General features: G+C 42.3%; 1 protein-coding gene across 1 annotated transcript in view; it reads right to left on the bottom strand.

Moving 5' to 3' along the window:
* Nucleotides 1-24,641, bottom strand: part of GLP1R (glucagon like peptide 1 receptor) — a gene marked incomplete at both ends in the record, with an annotated part of 85,287 nt that overhangs the window by 10,633 nt on the left and 50,013 nt on the right. The window contains 5 exons of the mRNA XM_081998158.1: nucleotides 2,626-2,686; nucleotides 11,878-12,037; nucleotides 13,612-13,765; nucleotides 17,235-17,341; nucleotides 19,940-20,049. Coding sequence (XP_081854284.1) covers nucleotides 2,626-2,686; nucleotides 11,878-12,037; nucleotides 13,612-13,765; nucleotides 17,235-17,341; nucleotides 19,940-20,049 — 592 coding nt within the window. The remainder of the gene's footprint in view (nucleotides 1-2,625; nucleotides 2,687-11,877; nucleotides 12,038-13,611; nucleotides 13,766-17,234; nucleotides 17,342-19,939; nucleotides 20,050-24,641) is intronic.

Below are 24,641 nucleotides of genomic sequence, written 5' to 3'. Positions count from 1 at the left end.
CAACAGCTCCACAACGTACAATTCAATTGTATTTTAGGTACTGGAGGAAAAAGGTGTACGTATCGTGTGTAGTCAGCGTACCTGAGCTGGAATCTGAGTAACAGAAGAACTTCTTAATTGGTGTGTGTGACTGGGAGACAGCTTCACAGAGCCTTTAAAATTAATTTCATATGAACCCCTCAAGACTGGCAGGATAATAGGCATGGCTGGAAGTGGACTTCTAATTTTCTGTCTAGCTGCAGTGGAAGCAGAGGCAATTTTAAAATTTCCTGATAATGACAGAGGCTGAGAAATTATTCTTTACATTAACTCTGGTACATTGCTGTGTGTATTAATTTGCTGCTTGTGGCACAGAGCAGTTTTAGCTACTTCTAAATTTATACAAATATGTGCAATAAAAACACCATTACAGCCCAATTAAAGTGTCACAGCTATTAAAGTGTCCAGAAAATAAGATTGATAGATCTGTACGTGATTTCTTGTCCATTTGTGCTTTCTGGGATTGCCACGCTGATAAATACACCAACACCTATTGTGTTTGGGATCTATCCCTGCAGTTTTCTCAGCACCTCTCAGAAGATGCTTGGCAACTAATAGCCTCAGAGCCATGAATGGAGAATTGGTCCAGTGAAACAAATGCTACTGGGAAGTTTCTGCCTTTGCTTACCAATCTGGTATTCTTTTTCTAAAAAATGAAGATACAGAATTTTTACCTTGAAAGAGATACAGCTGAATGGCACTGTTTTTGAAAGAGATTGTAGGCTAGCTGCCTTGCTCCCGTAATTAATTGCAGATAGAAAGAGAGATGTGTAAGCATCAGCTCTTTAGGCACGGTCTAAGAGCCAAGCAGCACAGTTTGCCTTTAATTTTATTTGTAATCTAGACAAAGTCTTTTTAAACAGTTTGGTTTTTGAAACAGCAACTGCCTTCCACAGGAGTTTAGCACTTGCACATGTAAGGAAAGGAGGAGCCAGCCAGCAAGTAAGGTTTGCAGGCTCGAGTCCTTCATTCAAATGGCTACGTTCACAGGACTGCCTCAAATTCCCAGCCCTGACCACGTTTACTTCCAGTTATTCCTCATAGCCAGGGAAGTAGTTAAGTCACAAATGAAATTTACAGCCCACTGCACATCCATGGTGACAGCGCTGCGGCCAACAGCATGAAAGATATCCCTGGCTGCTCCAGCAAATGCCCGCCCAAGGCACAGAAGTCTTGCCTTTCAGAGAAGCTGCTGCACAGGGATATTTATTGCTGTATTTTACAAATATTTATACAAGATTTAGAAAATTCAATAAGGTGCAAAATTGCCCCTTTTAAGGTCCGCTGAAGGCAATGAGTGACAGTTTTCCTTAATAGAAAACATAAATCAGCTCTGAGCACCGCATAATGTAGGAGGCTCGGCGTGAAAGCTTTGAATACATTTTCTACATCAATAGGAAGATATGTCCATGGAACATCGCCTGTTCAGGGACCACATGTTCCCTATACCTGTTCTGATAAATTCAACCAAACTTGCAATACACCAGTATGGCCACAGTCTTGCTACAGAATATGATCAAGTCAACCTTGAAAAGGGAAGTCAAAATCCTACCACTGCTTAAGTCAAAAAAGGCAGGTTTAACTGAATTGGTTCAGTACTATGAAAGCCACTAAAAAAAAAAAAGCCAGTTCTTAATGCTCACAAACACTAGAAAAAGATCTGGGGGTAGCTCTGACTACACTGATTTTTCACATTGCAGCATCTCTCCAGCAGTAATTGCGTTGGGGGGCGAGGGGGAGGGGAGAAAAAGGGTCCTTTACAAAAGTGCTGGCTGGGTTGTTTGGAAACTAAGAGGAAGACCCAATAAATAGTACGTTTAGAATAAAAAGGAAATAGCATAAAGTTATTTATTTCATCACAAAAGAACACTACCCAAATATTTCCAGGCAGTCACTGCCACTATGAAGAGGAAGCTACTTTCCTCCCTTTTGTTTACAAAAAGCCCAGACAAACAACAAACTACAATACTATACATAAAGCATACATAAAGGCAGTTTTTCAGAACAGCCACTATGGTAAAAGTGGACGAAAAGTATTTTGTGTTTGGCAGCAGTCTCGTGTGTGGTATAGTTGACTTCAGCAAGACTAACGTAAGCAGACAGAGAATGTGCCTTTATTTTAAGAAGATCTAAATAATGGAAGCTTAGACAAGAACAGGCAATCGCATCTCTGCTGCTAGGTATAAGCTAACCACTACAAGTCACAGGCAGAATCCTGTGGGAGGTTTTTGCCTTCCTCTGAAGCGTAGCTGTAAAGGCTACTGCCAAAGGCACAGTATCAGAAGTGGTCTTGGTTGGGTACAATGACTTCTACTGTTGATACGGTAACTACAGAAAAACAAAACATACCTTTCCTTGACCTGAAAAAGGATAGATTCATTCAGACATGCAGAAAATTCTGATCAGAAAGAAACATATGCTCCTTTCTGAAATGTTATGCAAGACCTTCAGACAAAACAGAAGCAATTAGGTGAGGTTTCAGCACACTGCCAAAGCAAACCACGCTGAACAGAAAGCAAACAACGACCTGCCGGTGCACACATACAGCACAAATGAGATAGCTAGAAAAATCAGAACTAAACCAACCCCTCATCTTCATAAAGGTACTTGACAGTTCCCCAGAGGATAACAAACAGCATTGGCACACCTGGGAAGAGAGGAGACAAGGTTGACACTGACATTAAGAGACAGGGAAAAGCAGAGAAAAGGACAAACCCCCCCACATAATGATGAGCAACATAATTAACTGGTGGCAGAGTTACAGCTCCTACCCAGCACAGATGCCTGTCAATGGTGGCAGGAGGAATCTAACCTGCCGGTAACTAATACATGTGTAACTCATTTTGCTTGAGGCCCTCACCTAGCTCCCAAGAGGCACGAAAAATGAACAACAGACCGTCACCCCCATACTTGGAATATACAAGCTCTTCTGTGGGAATTTGCACAGAGGGGCCAAAGGAACAAAATTCTGGAAGCTCTGCTGGCCTCTGAATTCATGCTAGAGAGGAGCGCAGCGTACTCTGACCCAAACCTTTGTGTCCACATTTCTGCCTGTGGGTCAGCTACATTATATTCAGGCAGCACCAAGCTCAGGATGTCCATCGGCATCGGGGCTGGAGCACACTCAGCCCCACGCGCACCCGATGGCAAAGGGGAGCGTGGGCACGCGACACACAGCCAGTGTGCTTGGGCCTCCCCCACAGAGAAATCCCAAGTTTGGGCTGTGGTACTGGCATGGACTTGAGTGGCTGCAAAGGCAGCAGATACATCTGGTCTTGAGAAGAGGCTTGGTCCTACGCTTACCTGACAGCGCATGTGCTATGGTTGATCAGTTTATCTGGGGTATAAGGGGAAGAGAGAAAAGCCAGATAAGCTGGCGGTTTTCGCTTGCTTTACAATGTTGAAGGCCCGCAAGTTAAATTCTTTCATTTATGAAATGCCTAGGTCTTGAAAAATAATTTTAAAGTGCATCTACCAACCAATACTCAGCACAGGGAATGGCAAAAAAGCCCCAAAGGAATGAGAGCGAGCTGAGACTCAACGAGCAGGATGAGGAACTTCTGCCTAAGGATGGATCAAGATGGTCTAATTCCTCCGTGTACCTCCTTGGACAGTGTCCAATGCTATATGTAAATTGTATAGGAAGGGTAACGTTCAACGTGCTTTGTTATTGCATTCTTGAGGACCAATATGGTAGGGGACCATAAGAACATCAGCGTGCAGCAGTAAGCACTGCACAGGGCAAACACACAGAAGCCACAGGGAAATCACTCCTCTCGCAGTCTGGTAATCTACAAGCAGTATCTGTAGTGTGTATTATCAATAAAAACCTTCTTGTACTGTATTCTTTCTCTACTATTAGAACAGCTAATTACTATAGACATGAAAGACCAATTATTCTCCTTAATCAGTTAAAAAAAGAGAATAATAAGCAGCAAGGAAAAAAATACCAATAATTAGAATAACAACAAAGATAGTGAATTGACTAGAGATTATTGGGGCAAGCGGTTGAAAATGTTCCATGGATGTACCTGATACTGAGAGCACAGCACACAATATTTTGGGAACAAAGTTACTGAGAACTCTGTGCTGCTTCGATAGTGGCATAAGAGATTGAGAACAGGCTCATTGCAAATCACTTCCAAACACAAATGAGCCTTTGATTCATAGAAACTAATTATAGTTTGAATTATTCCTTTCTTGACTCTGCTGAGAATTAAGACCTCTTAATAAGAAACTTACAGGATAAGGCATGAACACTGAGAGCACAAAGGCTGTATGTCAGTGAAGGGAGCTGATATATCAAGTGATAATAATAAAGATTTGTAGATATCTTCATCTTCTGGATGCATCAGAAAACTCTCCATATTTAGTCACGTTACTTGACATTTGAATTGAGAATCTGTTATTAATATTGTATTTCAAAAAGATTGGTATTATTGAACTGCATCAGCACCCTGCCATACAAATATTATACAAATTAATAGGCAGCATGTACAAGGCGACTTGTTCAACATCCCTGTCCACTCCCACTTGTGATACAGGCCCCTGGTGCCTTGGTGTTGCAACACCATCAGTCACATTTTCCATATTAGTAATATACATTTTAAATCGGAGACACCAAGACTTTAACAATGCAATACCTTCACGTAAGCTTTGAACACCAGTGCAATTCTACATGGATACCATCTGACATCTACCGAACTCACGAAGTCATGTCCTAAGAAATGGGTGGCTCTGAAAACTGTCTGGGACACATTCTCAGCAGACAGGAACGCACACCTCTTTTCATAGCGCTAGTCAAGATCTAAAAAATATCTGCCCCGAGCACATTCCCTAATCCACCTCAAGTCTGTAGAAGTCATTCACAACAGCAAAAGAGCAAATCTGCAGCATCCCTGCAATAATTGTATTTTGCAAGGATCACTGAGGCTTCCCATAGGTTTAATTTACAATCTTGATACCTAATTAACCTGCATTAACTGACACAAATGCAAATATTATTCTCATTACTTCACTCAGTCAAGAGAAATTTGGCTGGCTTGAGCAGGCAGTGGAAGCTAACTGTATACGGCTCCTTGAATAAGCTCTACAGATGACTATCATTCATTAACAGAATCAGTGTTGTGTTCCAGTCCTGGGCTCACAACATGCAGCTCTTGGTGCATTTGAGTTTCAGTCCTACGCCTCTTTCTCTTGCTGCTGCTATTCAAAAAATATCAGATATCTGAGAAAAAGCCTGCATGCATTTATAGGATGCACTTAAGATATAGGCTGAACTCCTTCCGGTTTTGCTTTCTATCACACAGAAAGCTTCAAAATTCATCTCTTCCCAGATTAACTGACCACAGAAAGGTCTCTGAATTCCAGAAATGGTAACATCTACTTTTGTCTGTACCGCATCATTGCTGAAGATGACAAACAGCAACAGCTTGCTCATAATAGCCTCTGCTATGTTAATTCTTGCCGGCTGATAACTGACTAAAAATCTTTGAACGCTACATGGTGATTATGAAATCCATCAAGTGTACTAGGAAATAAGCATGCCAACAGCTCGGCTAATAAAGTTCAACCCTAAATGACAGGGGTCAGGGCTGAATTATAGGCTGTGATAATATATATTACAGATGATGAGAAAGTAATAGAACTGCCAAATTGACATCTTAACACCCCACTGCATAAATAAGTAGCACAAACCTACTTATTTCCACTCTAGCTTACATCTTCTACACCTGGCCAGGTGTCTGCATAGTAAGAAAACAAAAGTTGGAAAACTAGGCATTATCCAGAATGGTAATAGTATGGGGTAGGTAAGAGAAGAAAGCTGTGAGAAATGCTGCACAGGAACCAATGTTTGGTTGACATTTCCACCTCCCCTGTCCCTAATGAGCAGAGAGGAAAGCGATTTGTGGAGCTGCTAAAGGAAGTTACCATGTCCCAATAATAGCATGTGGAAATCAAGTCTCTTCATATAATGGGTCTGAGATATTTTGGTAATAGAACAGAAAAGCTCGGGCTTGTTCTGGAGTCCACCAAGCAGTAGCTACCATGAAAGGTGTCACCAGGTGGTGCTATTCCATGCCATCTTCTTTCCCTTACCTTGATGTGCAAAAGCCAGTTTTCTTACAGACACAGGGTATTTCCAGCTTTGCATTGTACTGCATTTTTCATAAAGGCAATTTCAGGGGAGAAGGGTGTATGAGGAGCAAGAGAGGCTCCTCTCATCCTCACGTGCTGACTAGACATTCTTCCTAAAGCAAATTTGTCTCTGTAGGACCAGAGCACTGCCATCCTGACAAAATCCTTAAATAAAGACATATTCTGAATAAAGCATTTTAGGACTGATGAGTTTGTACAAGCTCATATTTCAGATATAACCTGACATCACTGGTTTCCACGTGGTGAGAAGTTCAACCTCCAAGACAATTAGGCACACAAGCAAGGAGGACACTACTGCTATCAGAACTCCAATCCTCATCTTTCTCTCAGAAACCATCCAGGACAGTCTGACTTGATCAACTGTTTGACACATGAATGCAAGAATTATGTGATGAAGAACTGAAAGAAGTGATAAATAAATACGATTAGATGTAGAAAGAGTAAGAACATTGAAGATACTAGAAGGAAAGACGAAATGTTTTTCTTTCTAAGAAAAGAAAAGCATGAGAGAGTTTAATCCAGAAGACAGAGTAAAGAGAATTAAGAAAAACTCCTGACAGATGCATTTCCTACTAAGATCAGTCTGGATACAAAACCTATTTTCACATCCTTGTCTGAAACACAGTTTTCATTTGAAAACAAACAAGAAGTGGTTAGTGCAATGAACGCACCTTGTTGCTACACTGAGTTCATACTGGGTTTCAGATGGAAGGTTTCTTACCGGCTGTTCCAGTCAGATCTTCCTCGCAATCAGGATGTAGATTTTGACACTCTAGCCAGGCTTCCTGCCTTTTAATAGCTTCATTCCCTCAAAGTATTCTTCCTTAGAGCAAGTTTGGATTGCCAAGGCTTGGAAGACAAGGGATTATTTCTTTTTTACAGCAGTTTACCTGCTGCAAGTGCAGCTGGGTGTAAAATTGCCACAGAAGCTCAGAAAACGTTGAGCTTTTTATTAACATTTTTTTCTTAGCCTTTAGTGCTGAAAATTGTCTTCTGTCATTCTTCCTGCCTGGGTGTTGCACAGAGTCACTGTAGGATGTTGCTGTTTCCCCATTGCTCCCTCCACTTCTGAATGTGAACACATCCTTTTTCCACTAAAAGCTGCTGAAAGGTGCATGCAGCAGCGTTACTGTATAAACCGCTCTTCTCTGGAGACTACTTTGTACAGCACTGACACAGCTGCGTGAAGTCAATGTTAACATTGACTTAATGTTAAGCTCAGTGTCTCTTCACCCGGGCTCAGACACCATGAACACCGAGTTGGTGTCCTGGACACCATGATTAAGAGCAGTCTGCACATCCCGAGAAGCAAACAAAACAAAGCAAAAAAGTGATCATCTCAATCTCCGCAGTTATGTTGCTTTCTTCCCCCTCTTCTGCAACTGTTCCGTTCTCTCCAGAAGGCAAGATCTGTGGGCAAGGATTTCTCTTCTGCCAGAGGAAGGAAGCACCAAGGTACCAGCAATGTACAGCAACATTTTTTTGGGTTGGTTTGTTTTTTTTCAAGTGATAATGACTATCCTGCGTCAACATCCTGTTTAGTTGCTGTTGTGCTGACCTCCAGACTGAAGGGAACAACTCATCTACCTGCTCTGCTATTAGCCTGCTAAGAATTTTGTTTGTTCATGCTGTTAGTACTTCTGCTCCCCCCCATCAGCTTTGAAAATGGCATAAGCCATTGTTTTTGCAGTAAGATATGTGGTACTCGGGGTTGACAAAGTCTGCTCTTACACAGAAAAAGACGACATAAACAAGACATTTTCCACATTAAATGGGAAAGAATTTAACACTGCCATCTCAAAGCCTAGCATGGCATGAAATCTCAGCAAGGAAGTGGCCATTACAGGAATACAGTTACCTCACAAGTAATCGGGAAGTTTTATAGAATCCTATCAATATATATGATGTCAATATAAATGACTCCCAATTTGTAAAACTACATTAGTTTCCTTCAGTCCATCAGGATTTTATAACTTTTCTAGCTTTTGCAAAGTACAGTAACACAGGATAAACAGATTTTTCCCCTTATAAAACACTTCAACAGCAAAGAATAATTACTTGTTTGAACTGATACGAGATGGACTACCAGCTAATAACATTAAGAACTGACCTGAAATTATCATATAGCAAAAATATATTTGGGAAATATTTATTAATTTTTTCTTTACACTCACTGTCTGCTAACTGTTCCTAGGAAAACACAGACTGAGTATGGTATCTTTTACACATTTGTAATTGAAAAGCAGGTTTACTCTTTCCATGCTTTGAACCAAGATGAAATGATCATGTTAGATGTAAAATGGGAGAAGTACTTCTTTTTATTTACACAGTAACATGGACTTTCCCCCTGTTATAACAAAATGTAGAATTATTTAATATAACACTATTTAATATTGCAGTTTAAAAGCTTGGTGAGAAATAGGAATTGGGACATTTCTACTTATTTGAAAGCTGGCTCTTACATTAGAGCTTTGCTTGAGATTACTCAAGAAAATAATTTGCTCTGGTTTCTTGTTGGTTCCGAGACCTGTTGTTTCTTGAAAGAGGTGTAACAGAGGCAAACATCATGACCAAGAGTATGTGCAAACACTCAGGTGGACAAAAACCTTGAAGAGAATACACAGTTTTACTCATATGTACATCTGAGAGAAGTGCAAGTGCAAACATGTGTGATCACATGGGGGATTGCAGAAGCTATTCAGACAGCAAAAACAATACCATATGGTCTGCAAGTGATCACAAATTTCAGTTATAATTGGAAGAAATAACAACATGAAATGACTAACAACCACTGAGTTTATGAACGATACATATATGACATTTTAAAATATAAATATTCAAATGATGAGTGATGAACAAGTTAAAAAATTATCCTGTAAGAGGACAATTCATTAACAGAACAAAGGGTCAGGTTATCAAATCAGCTCTGACAAGCAGATAGATACTTATGTTTTTGATCCAGCTTTATTTTTACAGTTGATAAACAATTTCAAAGAGCAGGACTCAGCCAAAATAAGAACCTACTGTCTCTCTGAAGCCTTGGCATTATGCTGAGGCTACCATGCTGGTCAAAAAAAAAAAAAACCACAACAAAAAAACACCAAAAAAAACTTCTGAGCATTGCATACAGCAGAAAGGTACCTGGTGACCAGAGCACCCAAAAAAAATGGAATCACCAGTGAAGAAGCAATAAAGAGTGGAAAATATCTTCGTATCTTTCCACTTGTTAGAGATGAAACTGCTATCTGGTATAACTGGTCTGTGAGCACTGAAATAGCAGATGCTTCTGCATTTGAAGATAGAGAATCACTGGCAAAGTTGCACATGCAGCCATGGCTGGAATAGCAAGAAACCATACAGATAAGGATCGAAAGGCACTGGCAGAGCTTTTCTAGGAAGCTTAGATGAAACCCATATAACCAGTGCCAAGTTCTGGCATTGCCACTCATTTCTACAAACTCATCCAGAAATCCAATATACAGTAGTAAAAGTTCCATTATAAAGAATTATAAAGAAAGAACGAAACCAAAACAGCATCTTCTGTTTCTGCCTTCTACTTTTGCAAGAGGCAAACCCTAACTAGAAGTGATTCAGATCAAAACTATCCTATCCCTTACTTATAAAATAACACAATACCTTCAGGACTTGGCTAGATATAATTTTGCTCTAATTTATTTCCTACTTCCTCTCATGATCTCAGTCAGTGCTTCAGGATAGCTCCCCCATCCTTTTTGTTTGTTTTTAATTGAGGGTACGGCTATTCATAAAATACGATTAAAACGTACATAGTTCAAGCGTTATACAAGACGCTGTTGCTTTTGCTGCATGTCCGACATAAAACAATAATGGAAGATATAGAACTTTTTAACTAAAACTCTCCGGCTGGAAATTGCCATTGCTTGCATTTATTTATTCCCATCAATATACTGGAAAGCCTTCGCTCCTCATATCAGTGTTCAGTAGACTTGGGTAATTCACAGTAAAGCCATTTATATGCATTTTACCAGTGAACTAATTTGCTAGAATATTCACAGTTGGCAAGTACATAAAGAGAGAGAAGGGCAGTCAAAGCAATTTGAATGTTCAGACCAGTATCTGTGAAAGCACTTGCAGTATTTACTTGCATTTACTTTCAGCTTTCCAAAAGTTACCCGATTTCCACCAAAAGGGGAGGGGGGAGAAGAGGGAGAGAACACAATACAAGCACACAAGAGATCATTCCAACAATAGGATTAATCCTTGAACAGTAACACGTCGTCAGGCTAACCGGACAGTGAAAGAATCAAAGCTTTAGCATTTTTACGGAAGGCGGCTCTGGCTCAGCTGACTGGTTTCAAGACATCACAGCCCTCGACCTCAAGCACACGCATGCCCACGGCACACGCGGCCTGACCACGCTGTTGCCCGACGATCATCTCCTGAGCAGCTCTGCCCGCAGACGCAGCCTGACAGCTCCCCGCTCGCAGCCCCTTTGCACGGCCCTCGCTCACGCTGCCGCCATTTCTCTGCTGTTACCCGTGACCAGGTACAAGGTGTCGTTGGTATTTTGCACCACAAGCAGTTAACGCAACTTTGGATGCGATCGGAAACTTTCAGGAGGTGAAGCAGGGCAGGCCAGGAGAGTCCACGCTCGCCGAGAAGCACCCACACGTGTTTTGTACGGGCGGCTGACGTCTCGCAGGAGAATTACCAGGAGCCTGCCGCTGGTTTGGGGAGTTTCTGCAGCGTTGCCCAGCCCCTGCGTTACGAACCTGCACTTCGGCCACAACAACCCCATGCAACGCTACAGGCTTGGGGAGGAGTGGCTGGAGAGCTGCCCGGCAGAAAGGGACCTGGGGGTGCTGGTTGACAGCTGGCTGAACATGAGCCAGCAGTGTGCCCAGGTGGCCAAGAAGGCCAACAGCGTCCTGGCCTGTATCAGGAATAGTGTGGCCAGCAGGAGGAGGGAAGTGATTGTGCCCCTGTACTCAAGCACTGGTGAGGCCGCAGCTTGAATCCTGTGTTCAGTTTTGGGCCCCTCACTACAAGAAGGACATTGAGGTGCTGGAGCATGTCCAGAGAAGGGCAACGAAGCTGGTGAGGGGGCTGGAGAACAAGTCTTATGAGGAGCGACTTGAGGTAACTGGGGTTGTTTAGTCTGGAGAAGAGGAGGCTGAGGGGAGACCTTATCGCTCTCTACAACTACCCGAAAGGGGGTTGTGGCGACGAGGGTGTTGGCCTCTTCTCCCAAATAACAAGCGATAGGACGAGAGGAAATGGCCTCAAGTTGCACCAGGGGAGGTTTAGATTGGATGTAAGGAAAAATTTCTTCACCGAGAGAGTGGTCAGGCATTGGAACAGGCTGCCCAGGGAGGTGGTGGAGTCGCCATCTCTGGAAGTGTTCAAAAAACGTGTGGATGTGGCACTTCAGGACATGGTTTAGGGGACATGGTGGCGCTGGATTAATGGTTGGACTTTATGATCTTGAAGGTCCTTTCCAACCTAGTGATTCTGTGAACCCACAGCCTCTATGCCGCGAGCATCCGGGAGCTGTGCTGTGCCAGCTCAAACAAGGTGAGGGATCGGGAACAAAAAGGGAATGGAGAGTACAGGACTTGGACTGGGCAGCGCTCCAGTAGACGCACAGTGTGTTTCCCTGTTACACCACCCGCAGGCGGACTTACAGAACGCTCAACTTACCCCAGCCAATGCAGAGGTAAAGGCGGAAAATCCTCTGCTCGGAAAAGACTGAAAGCACCAGCAGCGTGTACAGGTACATGCCTTCCACCAGCAACCAGTAGTAGTTTGCAGCCACACAATACTGCATCATCACAAAGACCAAGCGGCAGCTGAGCGATTCCTGTGACAGAAGAAAGCACAGCCTGAATAAACCCAACAGGGGCCGAAAATAAAATGCTACTAACCCAAAAGACTGGTTCTCTCTCCTCTACTCTTGCTCCTCAAAACAACACTTGCTAAATTAATCATATTTGAGTGCGAAGGGACAGAAGCCAGGGACAGGTGCTATAAACAGCAGACAGATGCTTTCAGTAACATTCCTCCTTTAAAAAAAAATAAAAAATTACATGTTCTGCATTTCCCGCAAGAAAAGCGCAACACAAAGATGAAAAGAAGAGCAAGTGAAAGGTACTGTATCAACTGCAGTCAGTGAGTCTTTTCACTTCCCCAGATATTCCACCCTGCAGCTGAGAATTTCTCTATTAAAGAGCAAATAATGGATATAAAGTTGACTGTTTTCCAAAGCAAAAGACTTTTGCTGGAACAGCAAAATATTGCCCAGTGCATCATATTTAAGTGCAAAATCTCTCTTGGCTGATAAATTACAGACAGGTGGGCAGCAGGGCTTTAGATAAATACGAAACCTGATTACCTAATTAATACATCCATCACATCTGATGAAACCACTATTTGATAAACCACGTGCGAAAGCATAAAGCCTACGTTTTTTTTTGAAGGAGGGAATGACTGACAATCCAATGTGAACATTTCCAAACGTTTAAGATATTTCCAACATTTAAGATATGTTTTACAATGTTATTTTCTGCCAGTTGATACATTGCAGATGAGAAGAAATCAACCATCATAAGAGATTCTCTACATGGTATTAGTGATTAAGCCTTAGCCAGAGTGTCAGAAAACGATGGGTACTAAGCATGCATCAGAAGACATACCCTTTAGGACCCCAACCCTGTATTGCAGTAGCAAACGCTGTACCCATCTATCTAGAATCACAAGAGCTATACAGATAATGAAAATCCCTTCCTTTTAAGATTCAAGTACATTTTGTATTCCAAAATACAAAGGGAAGGGGAAAGGCATGCTTTCATAATATTCACAACGGAGTTGTATATCCTCTCCCTTCAATTACAAGTATTTAATTAGCCTGTTCCTCCAAAGCTTTTCTAAATGCTTTCAAATTTGCATTTTAATCAGATGCTTCCCTTTTTTCTGTCATCAACAGATTATAAAGATCTCCAAGAATGACAGACTAATTTGGTCATTATACAAGGTGGACAGTACTATCACAAAAGGTGCTGGCTTAGGGAAATGAATGCCCTCTTGTCACTATGGAAGAAATGAAACTGCAGCATGGACGGAATATATGGGCATTTGTGTATGTATGTATACATATATCTGTATCTCAAGAATCCAGCTCTTCGCGTTTCTTCTGTCTAGTAGGGGCAAGCTTCCCACAGGAAGAAAAACATGCCATGGCATCAACTACTTGCCTGTACCAAGCCTGGGGTGGCACAAACACAACCGTATACGTTGTGCTACAAGTTTCAGAGAAACCCCACGGACTGAAGAGCATTTTGTACAACCCTCGTCGTACAAAATGAAGTTACCTGCTATCATGCACCACCGCAGCGATGGCTCCAATATCCTGAGAACCACCACAGTGCCTGCCCCTACCTGGAAGGAGATAAGTCCTTCCCACTGGTGCTCTTGTGTGGCTGTGCTGTACATCCACTTCACCACTGAGTCTTTAATGAAGATGGATATAGCGCGGAGGATAAACGATGTGAAGAGGTTCAGGTGAATGTAATTCCTCGTGCAATGCAGATGTCTGTGAAAAGGAAGAACAAGTCATGATCCACTACCTATGTAAAAGCTGCAACATCACACATAGGACTGATGGAGGGAACAATGAGCCCTGTTGGAAATCAGGAGGTACCAGAGGAAATCCCGTAACTTGAGAACGGCTGTAGGGATTTCAAACTGTCTTTGGGAAGAAATCACTACCAAGAAAAAGACATTCAAAACTTCAGCCCTAAGTGTGAATGTTTGGGGTAAGGAAGGAGATCAGTGTGCAAGGAAAAAAATGCTTTAGAAGTTTAAAAAGTGTAAAAAATAAAGTCATTTTCAGAAGGCATATCTGAAAGGACCAAAAAAAGTTTCACATAATGCTGAATCTAATCTCTTTGAATTGACTCCAATGTCACTGCACAGGTTTACCTTGGCAAGGCTCAGGAAGCGGTGTGCAGTACAGCTTCTGGCTGTGCTCAAACCCACAATGAAAAAACATCTACCTGTAAATTATCGCTTTGACAACAAAAGAAAAATCTGTATTCAGATTGCCTCCTGGGGGAATTGTAAATACTTTCTGTAGAACTAAGAGGAACAGAATTTCCACCTCTGCATTCAGAATTGAAAACAAAAAAAAACAAACCCCAAAGAACAAAATCCTCTTGAATTTCAGCAGCCAGCTGTAAAGACAATAAAATTGCTACTTGTCAAAAAAGAGCGTGTTAAGGGATAGCAAAAGAAGCTGCAGTCACATAAAAGGCATCCAACTGCAGAGTGCTGCCAATGTTTTACCAGCCTTATCTACAAACATTTTTCTTCCAGCACTGCAAGGGTACACACTTTGTTTCAAAGGAAGTTACACTGGGAATGATTCCTTTTTGAGAATACAGGTAACATAGAATAAACAGCAATTGTTCCAGCAAGAATTTCAGTGAACTTATGCTTTAAACATCTATTTTTACTGCTCTATAAATTTAGGTAGAAAAATAGACATGGTCTGAAAGTTACCGGTTTTGCACTGAAGAGGAAGGTGAACCCTTTTTTCACAGGTCAAAGGTTTTTTTCATAATTTTTAAGTCACAGCTTATTTCAAAACTTACCTATGATTAATATTTATTTTCCTTTAGCTCCAAATATATTTCTTGCTACCCTTCAGAACTGCTGCACATTTAAATATGATTGAAAAAATTATGTAAATTAGCCAATTGAAGGAAATAGGTTGCAAGTAGTTACTGAGTATTTCTGCTACAGGCAATGCAAGTTATTCAAATTGTTTCGGTCATGAAGTTATGGGACTAATTCAGCTTCCATCACTGAAATTAGACTTTTCTTCTGTTTCTTTAGAGGATGCAAAATTGTACACTAGAGATATATTTTGTTCCCTCTGTTGTATCATTATTAAAAACAAATATAAAGGTCATTCTGTAGTCTTAAAGACTTAAAAAGGCCTTCCTATTACAAAAGTGGAGAACATCAGCATTTTGGTGCTACTGAATTAGATTTCGATCCCCGTTTGTTGAGGTTGCACAGCTACTGGGCAGAGGCCACAAGCAGAGGTTCCAGTCAGAATCCAGCAACCGTGATCCACATCAGGGTAGGTCTCATGTATTTAATGAGATCCAGGACCCAGTTGTCTCCAGAGAGACACTTTAGACAGGAAAGCACAAAATGGATTGATGGCATAATTTTAACAAGGCTCTCAGCCCCTTCAACATACCCGAAACCTCATTTTCAAAATCAGAAGCACACACTTGCGTACACTTCTCCAGTCCCCACTTCACAGTTAAAGGAGAAAACGCTAAAGCATCTCTCCACAAAAGTCAGGGCATCAAAATTCCCTCTCTCCTACCAGTCCTCAGTGACAAACTTGCCCTTTGCTCCCTGCCAAAAAAAAAAACCAAAGAGCATCCTTCCCTCCTTCCTTCAAAAAGTATATGGTTGCGCTCTGTGACCTTTACATCTGGGCTGCTAAAATTACTCAAAAAGTGTCATTGATGGGTGAAACAAGGAGAAAGCACTTATCCTGGGAGACATTTGGAGACTTCAAGACCATCTGGTGTTTTGTCAGATGAGCCCCAAAGTTGCACAGGTACAACACGTACAAATCATAATTACCACGTGGCATTCACAGAGGGTGAGCATGCCTCTGCATTTCTGTACTCATTTTTAAATCTTCTTCCAGATTGCTAGCCTGTGCTTCCCCACCGGAAGGAGGAGGGATAATACAGTGCTAAAAGGTGTGGCACGATATTAGAAGGTTTGCATCACCTCGGTTTTGGAAATTAGAAGGCAAAAGGCATGACTGATCTTTTTAAATACATAAGGGGTATAAACACTTCAGAGGGAGGAAAGGAGAGGGACTACCTTGCTCAGAGTGCTGGCACCAGAGCAAACGTTCATTAACTGGCAACGACAATTCCTTAGTCAGGGAAGAAAGTTTCTTAAGGATCAGAGCACTGAGGGTTCCTGACCTGATTTCAAATAAGAGTACCAGGAGATGGAACACTAGTTTTTTAGGAGGCAGCCTCACCAGCATGCAAGAGGGATGGTGGGACCTGGCTATACAGAGCAGCAGGGAGCACAACTTCATGGCAGAGGGACGTCCCTCCCACAACAGAGCAGGATCGCATCTTTGTGTTTTCTAAATATCAGTCTCCTGTGCTCAATTCCCCAAACTGCAGGGAAAGTCTGGCTGGAATCAAGACATGTCTTGCATTTACAAAGGAAAAAAATAAAAATAAAAGTCTGAGTCCAAAATTGATTTTTTTTTTTCCTCTCCAAACCAAACCCACGCAGTGTATCATTGGCGTGTACAACCAACGGTCTCTTAATTTTGATGCACTCCATGCAATTTGTCGGTGCATACCTGGATGATCCTAATGCACCAATCTTGGTGCAACAGCAATTTATTTCACAGAAACTTTTCAAGTTTCAAAATTAGGTTCTTTTCCATATTGCAAAAGAGATAATTTCTGAGAGTTCTCCAAAGAGGAAAATTGCGTCAAAAATCCATTTCTGCACTGAAACTATTTCATGCATATATTTCATATTTGAAACCCTGCATGCAAGGGCTGGGGAATAGGCCAAACTAAGCTTTATGCTTTATGTAATTCCAAGGAAGGCAAGATGAAAACTTCTGTCCTAAATGTCCTCTCACATTCCACACTAGTGCCTCATCTGCAAAGCAATACCATGAGGGAATGTTAGACTCTCTCCTTCTTTCCATCTCTTCCCAGAGAAATTTCAATTAAATAAAAAATACCACAACCAAATATTTCAACTGATAAAAGGCATCTGTTCCACACATGCATACAGGTAATGTTGCAAAAATTTAGGAATTTTACTTGCATTTTGAGAAGAAATTATTGTAGGAAGAAACATAATATAGAGAAATAATGAAGTGGTAGAAGAAGGAAAATAATAGTCAAGTGTTTCTGTCAAAGTCCGATACTACCGTATAGAAAAACATAATGCTTTTTCTCCACTCTCTTCAAAGCTTCACCAGTTACCTGAATCCAAGAAGAATGGCAGTTGCTATTACAAGGGCAGAGAAGGAAAGAGCATATCCAATGGTGTATATGATGGACAAATTCAGGAGCTGTTCTTCTGGTGCATCCTAAGAGCATATAAAGGAGAAAAGAAAAAAAAAAAAGGGAAGGGGGGAAAGACAGACCTCATGGGCTTCAGTTCTTTTCTCCCAGCTGCCTTCTAACTTTTCTTAATGATAACCAGAAGCCATTCTCCTACTTTCAAGTTTAAATGCACATATCAAATCAGTCTTCCACTTTCTGTATGCTCTAAAGAAATAAAAATTTAATCTTAATTCCCCAGCTGCTCCCAGGTGTTCACTCAAACAGTTGGGTTTCGCAGCCAGGCTAGAAAATAGATAATGTGACATTATTTCATAATAAAGTTGGAGAGGCATAAATTACCACACAAGCGAGTCTTAAACAGATAGCAGGAAGCACAGACACAACTCAACCCTTCAGCAAAAACGGCAAAGCTGATGTTTTCAGGCTTGAACTCTTAAAGCAAGTCTCCTTACTGCTGTAATGAGGAGGGTCCTTTGGCTATGTCTATACTTAGAAATAAAAGAAGCTGGGTCCCACTTGTTGACTCCGAGGCAAAGCATGCCTTGCATTCATACAACTAAACTCTTTTCTGCCCCCAAATAGTCTCTCTTCTGCCTCAACTATGCAACCTCCCAGTAACAAACCAGAGCCAAACACTATCCCATGACTTAGGTGTTACAGCACTGCCTGGGAGGGAGCGACCCGATGCGGGTCGGAACAGCAGGGATGCTCGCACCCCCGGTCCTGGGGCGCAGCTCTCTTCAGATTCACTGTTGAAGACGTGACCATTGAGACCCTTGCTTTAAAGTGCTGGCCAAAATGTTTAGGGAGAAGTATTTGAAAAGCTACAGGAAGGTCTGAATTATAACACAGCCTTATTGCTCGGTGTATGAGGCACATTTGTATTCTCTAGTCTGGTTCATTTCTAAGCACGTATCTTTTGTCTAAATAGACTCAGGCGTTTTACTTTCCCTCTTCAAGCTGCTAATTCTGCAATTGACTCCCGAGACCTGTGCGGTATACAAAGGAATACATTCGTTGTACTTCAGAAATAAGTACAGCTATTCAGATATACTTTGCACAGCCAGGAGGATTTAAGGTTAACATACAGGCTGTTCCTCAGGGATTTCTTACGTTAATGTTTTAAAGGGAATGATATGAGAGCTGCCTTACAAAGCGAAAAGAAAAATCTCTTCAGTATCAAAGCTCAGGCAAACTACTGAGACCTGACAACTTAAGACACCCATGCAGATCAAAGGCACGTCTCACACAAAGTAAATAATGTTATCTTATAAGGCGTCACTCACAAACCCTTTGGATTTTGTTTTGGCAACAGTTGTAACTTAATACACAGCAAACTTATCAAAACAACCTGTTGTTCTCATGTACAAGGCGCATTAAACAAAGTAAGTTATTACGGGGCTCTATATAGATTAGCTGGAAAACCAAACACAGCTGTTCACATTTCAGGGAGCGACACCATGTACACGGGGTTTCAGAATCCAGATCAGTTCATGGAAACTTGGAGGCAGGTACCAAATGACCAAGTGTTGCCATTAGGTATCTCTCTCCTTGGCATGTCCCAACACAGCTCTGGAAGAAACCATAACGGCAAATGAGAAAAAGTCAAATGACTAGGCTTACACCTTGTGTTAAGATAACATGCTCTGCTGGGATACCCCAGAACACGGAAGGGACAAGGAATAACGCTGCAAATTAAAGGAAAAAAGTTAAATTTAACATATTCGAAGAATTACAAACGATCTCTTTTCCCATCTCCTCCTAGTCTGCAGCCATTTATTCCTTCTGAAGAACAAGGCAATGAGCAACGGGAAGTCCAGAGAACACATCCCACAGCACTTGAGAATTTCCTATGCTTAAACTCTTTTGGCTAGGTACGTACTAGTTCCCAGTACCCTGGGAGAGAGCGAGGGCACTCAATTTAGCGAGGAAAAATCATCACCCTTGGAGACTCACAGCAGTAACGGTATCACGTGTCATGGGAACGCACATGGTGCGATAGCTGACGCCAATGGCTGACAAAAATCCCCTGGAAATCCCTACTCTTTCCTTCATTTGGTGCCAAGTGTCTCAGCTCCCTGCAGAGTATAAAGCACTAGGGCAAGAAAATAACACTGACAAGCCTAATTCCATCGCCCACAGCAAATTAAGGTAAAAAGACAAAAAGACCCCAAACAAACAAAAAACAGGGACTGCCCCCTGCCCAAAGGTGAAAAGCAAATATCCTTCAGTTCAGTACATCTTAATCACCTTAATAGCTGCTAACAAGACAGAGAGAACAAACGGTCACTCCATCGTTACAATGTGCCAGGGGAAGAAAAGGCAAAGGAATAACATTAGGTCACTCCTCCAGTTCGGGTGGGGTGGGGTTGAGCCCCCTCCACACCACAGCTGGGACTACCTGGTTCACCTCTCATGTATATTTAAGCCTGCTCTCATCCACGCTCCACGTGCCCTTTGTGGAAGGGGAGAGGCCTGACGTCCCTCACCATTAGGCTCACCCGGGATGAGTTGGTAAAGATTACTTTGACAGGGCAAAACCACACAGGCATCACTGACGGTATTTGTTTTTCTCTCCTGTTTTGTCCTAAACAACAGCAGCAAGAGATGGAAACTCTTACCTGGTCAGAGGCCTCACACTCAGACAGGTTCCTCCAGGGCAGGGTTGAATTCTCCTTCAGCAGCCACGTCCCCTCCGGGGTGCAAAACCGGTACACCTGCCCGTGCAGCACTGCCAGAAGCAAGACAAGCCCCGGGGTTAGCGGGAGGAGCGCCCGCCCGTGGGGCAAAGCGCACGGAGCGGTGAGGGCCTCGGCGCAGCCTTCCTCCCTCGCCGGTGGCTCTGCCGGCCGGCGGCGGCGGCAGCGCTTCGCCCGCTCCCCGCCCGCGGCGGGGGCTGCAGCTGCTCGGCCTGGGGGCGGCCCGGGGGGAGAGGGGGCAAAGGGAGCAGGCGGCGCCCGCTCCAGGAGAGCTGCTCGCCGTCCAGCAGCCTGAAGCAGCCGCTGCCACCTTGGTGGGGATTCTACAACAAGCATAAATTCCAGCTCACCAAAATACTAGATTTTCAAGAGGCATAGATTTTTGGAGCCTCCGTTACAAAATTCATAGGGAAAAGGCAGCGCACAAAAAGTGAATGTGCTTTTTCTTTTCTGAGATCGTGCAGACCCAGAGACAGAGCAGCCTCAGAACAGGTATGCTAACGCAAGCTCCCCAAAATGTAAATGCTTATGCGAACATCTCTGCTACAAAATGAAGCTGTAAGTCTTTGCCTGAACTACCCATGTACTCTTTTTATTCCTTCTCGCTACATGTTTGACTAACAAAACCAGCAATAAATAAAACGCCTTTCCGAAGCAGTTGGCAGCTTGATCTTGTAAAAGCAGGTATGATGAAATGGCTCATAATAAAGTCACATCAGACCGAAGTGCCAAAATAAGAGTACAAAGGGGAAGGAACACTCAACCATAGTGTATCACAAGAAACCCTCTCTCTGGTGTCTGGAGTATTGGGGAAGCCTAACAATTTTTAGAACTGTACATAAGCAACCTGGAGGTGTCCCTATATCAGAGCATGGCCAGAGCAATGCTGTCAGCCGCTTTGCAAATGAAGTTTCTTACTAATCACATTCCTGACAGTGACCTGACCTCTGTTATGAAGCTACCCCTCAAAAAGCAGTTCTGGGTCAATCCCTCAACCAGGAATAGCCTCTACTGAGGCAACATTTGGCAACAGACACTTAAAATGTTTTGAGGTACGAAAAGCTGAGTTAGGAGGGTTCAGTTCTATACAGGTATTAAAATCCCTCCGAGTACCAGCTTTTATGCAAACCCCGCCTTGCCCACTGCAACCTTATCCTCTTGTCAGCTCCCTCATTACCGCAGACTAGAACTTGCTAGAACTCAGCATTTCTATTCAATGGGAAAATATTAAAACTTATTTGAAATTATAACAACCCAGTAGGCTATTTGCATATTAGTTGACAATTGGTAATTTGTTTGATAATTGTCAACATTAGACTAGTAGTAGGTACTCTAAGTGAAGAATGATGTTTTAGAAAAATAATATAGACATTCACATTCTAATAAGCCATTTTAATGAGTATGCTAAATGGTAACTGATAATGGTTTTGGTAGGCATAGTCTATTTGCTTTTGTAATTGGTGTACTGAATATACCAGTACAAGATAATACAAAGATGATACAAAAATTAAGTTATGCCCGGCGGAGGTTTTTTTCTTTACTGTTAAGGATATCTGTTTGCATAGGTTTACACAAAAACGTAAGAAGAGATTAGGTCAGCAGATGCAACATACACATTCACCTCCATTAACTGCTATGAACGTTTTGTCACCTGCTCTCATTACGTACTGCCGGTGCCAACCACTTCCCCCAGTCGGGATGTGGCTACAGTGTTAAGGATCTCGCACCTGATAAAAGGGCAGAAAGTAAGAAAGCATTGATTTTTTTCCACCTCAAGGTTAATGGACAGCAAATTGAAGCAAGCCACTCAAACCATCTATGCAAAGGCAGGTCTAGGAATCAGAAATCAGTAAATATTATATATATATAAAAGAAACCAATGAAGGTGAAAGCCAGGGTGTTCAAGTTCAGAGGATCACAGGACTCAAACTCAGTCTGACTGCCATTACATGAGCTGTAACCAAGAAGTATTACAAGACAAAATTTTTGAGAAACAATCTCACACAAAAAGAAATTCCACAACATTCCTGAAAAAAAAAGAAGCTTGCTAAAGGCAAATTGATTTTTTTTTTTTTATTAAAAAACATTATTTCACCATCTCTAAAATTCTTTGTGAATTCCCCCCCCCCCCCCGTCCCCAGTATTTCTTAACTGCCAAGGTCTAATTGGGATGAAAGTTTAGCCTCAGTGTATTTATTTTTCTCTCCAAATCATCATGACACATTCTAATTTTCTTTTTATTGATAACACTTCTTTTGAATTAATAAGGAGGAAAATCTATTGTATGCTGCAGCCTGGCATATATTGGAGAATGGAATGGTTTACAGTAAATGAAACATGAAATTTGCCATCAGACAGAAAGACAAGGCAATTCATTTAGATATGAAGAAAAACAAATGTAGACCTATTACACTGGAAAGGAGAGTTCCTGCCACATCTGGGAGTCACAAACACTCAAACTGGACTGACTGCTCTTATGGACCTCTGGGTAGCCACAAGCCAACTGCAGCAGGTCGTTGTAGCCTCACTGCTCGCTAGAACAGTGGCGGTCAGTGCAGAGCCCAGAGGCAACTAACGACAGACTGGGCTGCCTATATCCAGGAGGAGCCTTAAGAAGCAAAAGAATCAATCATATAAAAAATCCAAATAGATGTGACTGCGTATGAGAGTGTGGGAACATATACGTCTGGTCTATGGAATCATTTATTAGCCAAAATACTTAAGATAGACAAAAGTTAAAAAAGAAAATTAGACTTTAAGGCAGTGTCGAGACTCTGGTTGACACATGGAGAGATGCTCATGAAAGAGTTGAGAGACTGCAGAAACCACGACACGAAGAGAGCGCGGGGCTGATGTGCTGCAGGCAGCCAGTTACTCTCGGGAATGTGAAAACAAGTCTCTCCCCTTGTGGAAATAGATTATTTCCAGTTATTTGTCAAACACCACAGAACCCACACAACATCAGCAGACGTTTATTGCAGGGGCTGTGCAGGACCCGCAAGGCAAACCCAGCCCAGGGCTGCCGAAACCTTTGCACGCTGTGCGAGCAGCCACAGAAGCCCCCCAGAAAAGGGGGCCCAGAGCCACAGCCCCATGAGCCCCAGCCTTCGGGCAGCACGGCCGCTGCAGGATGCTCCTTCAGCACAAACCTCTCCTGACCCGCGTCCTCCTGCGGCCGTTCCTGGTTTCTCACTTTCCTAGAAGCACAAGGCAAACGGCCTCCGTCTACTCATCCTCTGGGCAACGGGCTCCATTGCGAGCAGCCACCTGCTATGGCCCAACATAAGACAGCTCAGAAGAGGCACTACCTTAACTGAACGCTCTTCCCTGGTCTTGCCTCACTGAAGAGAGGGATGGAACAGTATCAACGCCAGAAACTCTGCTCTGGTGTGTCTCCAAAATAACTGGTAAAAACCCAAAGTGGAGACTTCAGATCTTTTTGTTTCATGTACAAGCTAAATTCTCAGCTTTGTTTAGTGAAAGCAGTTCTAACTAATTTCAAAGGGATCCAATGGCTTTGAATCAGGGATGTTTTGATTCAAGCACTGCAAGCATCTTACCATTCTTACTGCTCAGAGGAAAGCATGTGGTTTGCATTAAAGCTACCTACAAAAGTTCTTAAAAGAGGTTTTTCACATGGGCTTTTTATGACTGCCTCTCTGCACAGCTGGTCATGGCTTGGGATGGCAGAGATCTTCAACCTGCTAAAATGGATAAAGGGATAGCGTTCGTACATATTCTCTCTTTGCTGTGAGCCTGATTCAAAGCTCAACAGGCATCCCATTTCCTTCAGCTTTCACATGAAGCTGTTGCTGAAAAAAAAATTTCAGTTATTAATACATACAGAGGCAAACTAAAAACGACATGCTTGGAGGTTTGCCTGTGTGCCATGACAGAAGGAAGGTCCGCACACAGCGTCCCCCTCAACTGCTGAGCAATTTCAGCTTCTTGCTTGCAGGTGGTTTAGTCAGAGATGATTCATGTTTGCCCATGCCTGAATTCTGCAGAGTGACTCAGGCCCTCTTACCTTTTAACACAGTGCAAATACCAAACATACAATGATCAACTTCAGTTCTAACAGACCAGGGTGATGAACAATCTTTTTTGAAGGTTCGAGTGGTTGCTGCCTCCTTGCTATCCTACAATACCCGTCTTGTAATGCTTTTTATTACCGTATAGTCAAGGTTTCAAACCACACTGGTTATTACATTCTGGAATTGGCTATCATCCTCTGTAAACAAACAAGCAAAAAATAATCTACGGCCAGTGCATAGGGAATCTGATTTTATTTAACCTGTAACCTAAACGCATTCACTTGAAGTTGCACAGCCTTTGGAATAGCAGCTTAATAACTCCAATTTTATTTGAACAGTGTCAATCACACCTCATTAGAATTACATGTTGAAACACAGATTGACACCCAAAATTCAGTCTCTGTAAACTGATAAAAGACAGAGAGGAGAGCCCAAGAGTTAACACTGAAGTTAATAACATCTATCTAGTTCTTTGATGGGCCTGTAAATCAAACCAAATACTACAACTAGCTAAATACTTTTATATAGAATGAAAATATGTTATTGCGTGGGCAGGAAGCTCAAACATTTCCTTATTAGCCCCCTTTTAC

The sequence above is a fragment of the Phaethon aethereus genome (assembly GCF_964289735.1).
Source record: "Phaethon aethereus genome assembly, chromosome: 3".
Classification (NCBI taxonomy): Eukaryota; Metazoa; Chordata; class Aves; order Phaethontiformes; family Phaethontidae; genus Phaethon; species Phaethon aethereus.
This window is presented reverse-complemented; position numbering and strand designations above follow the sequence as displayed.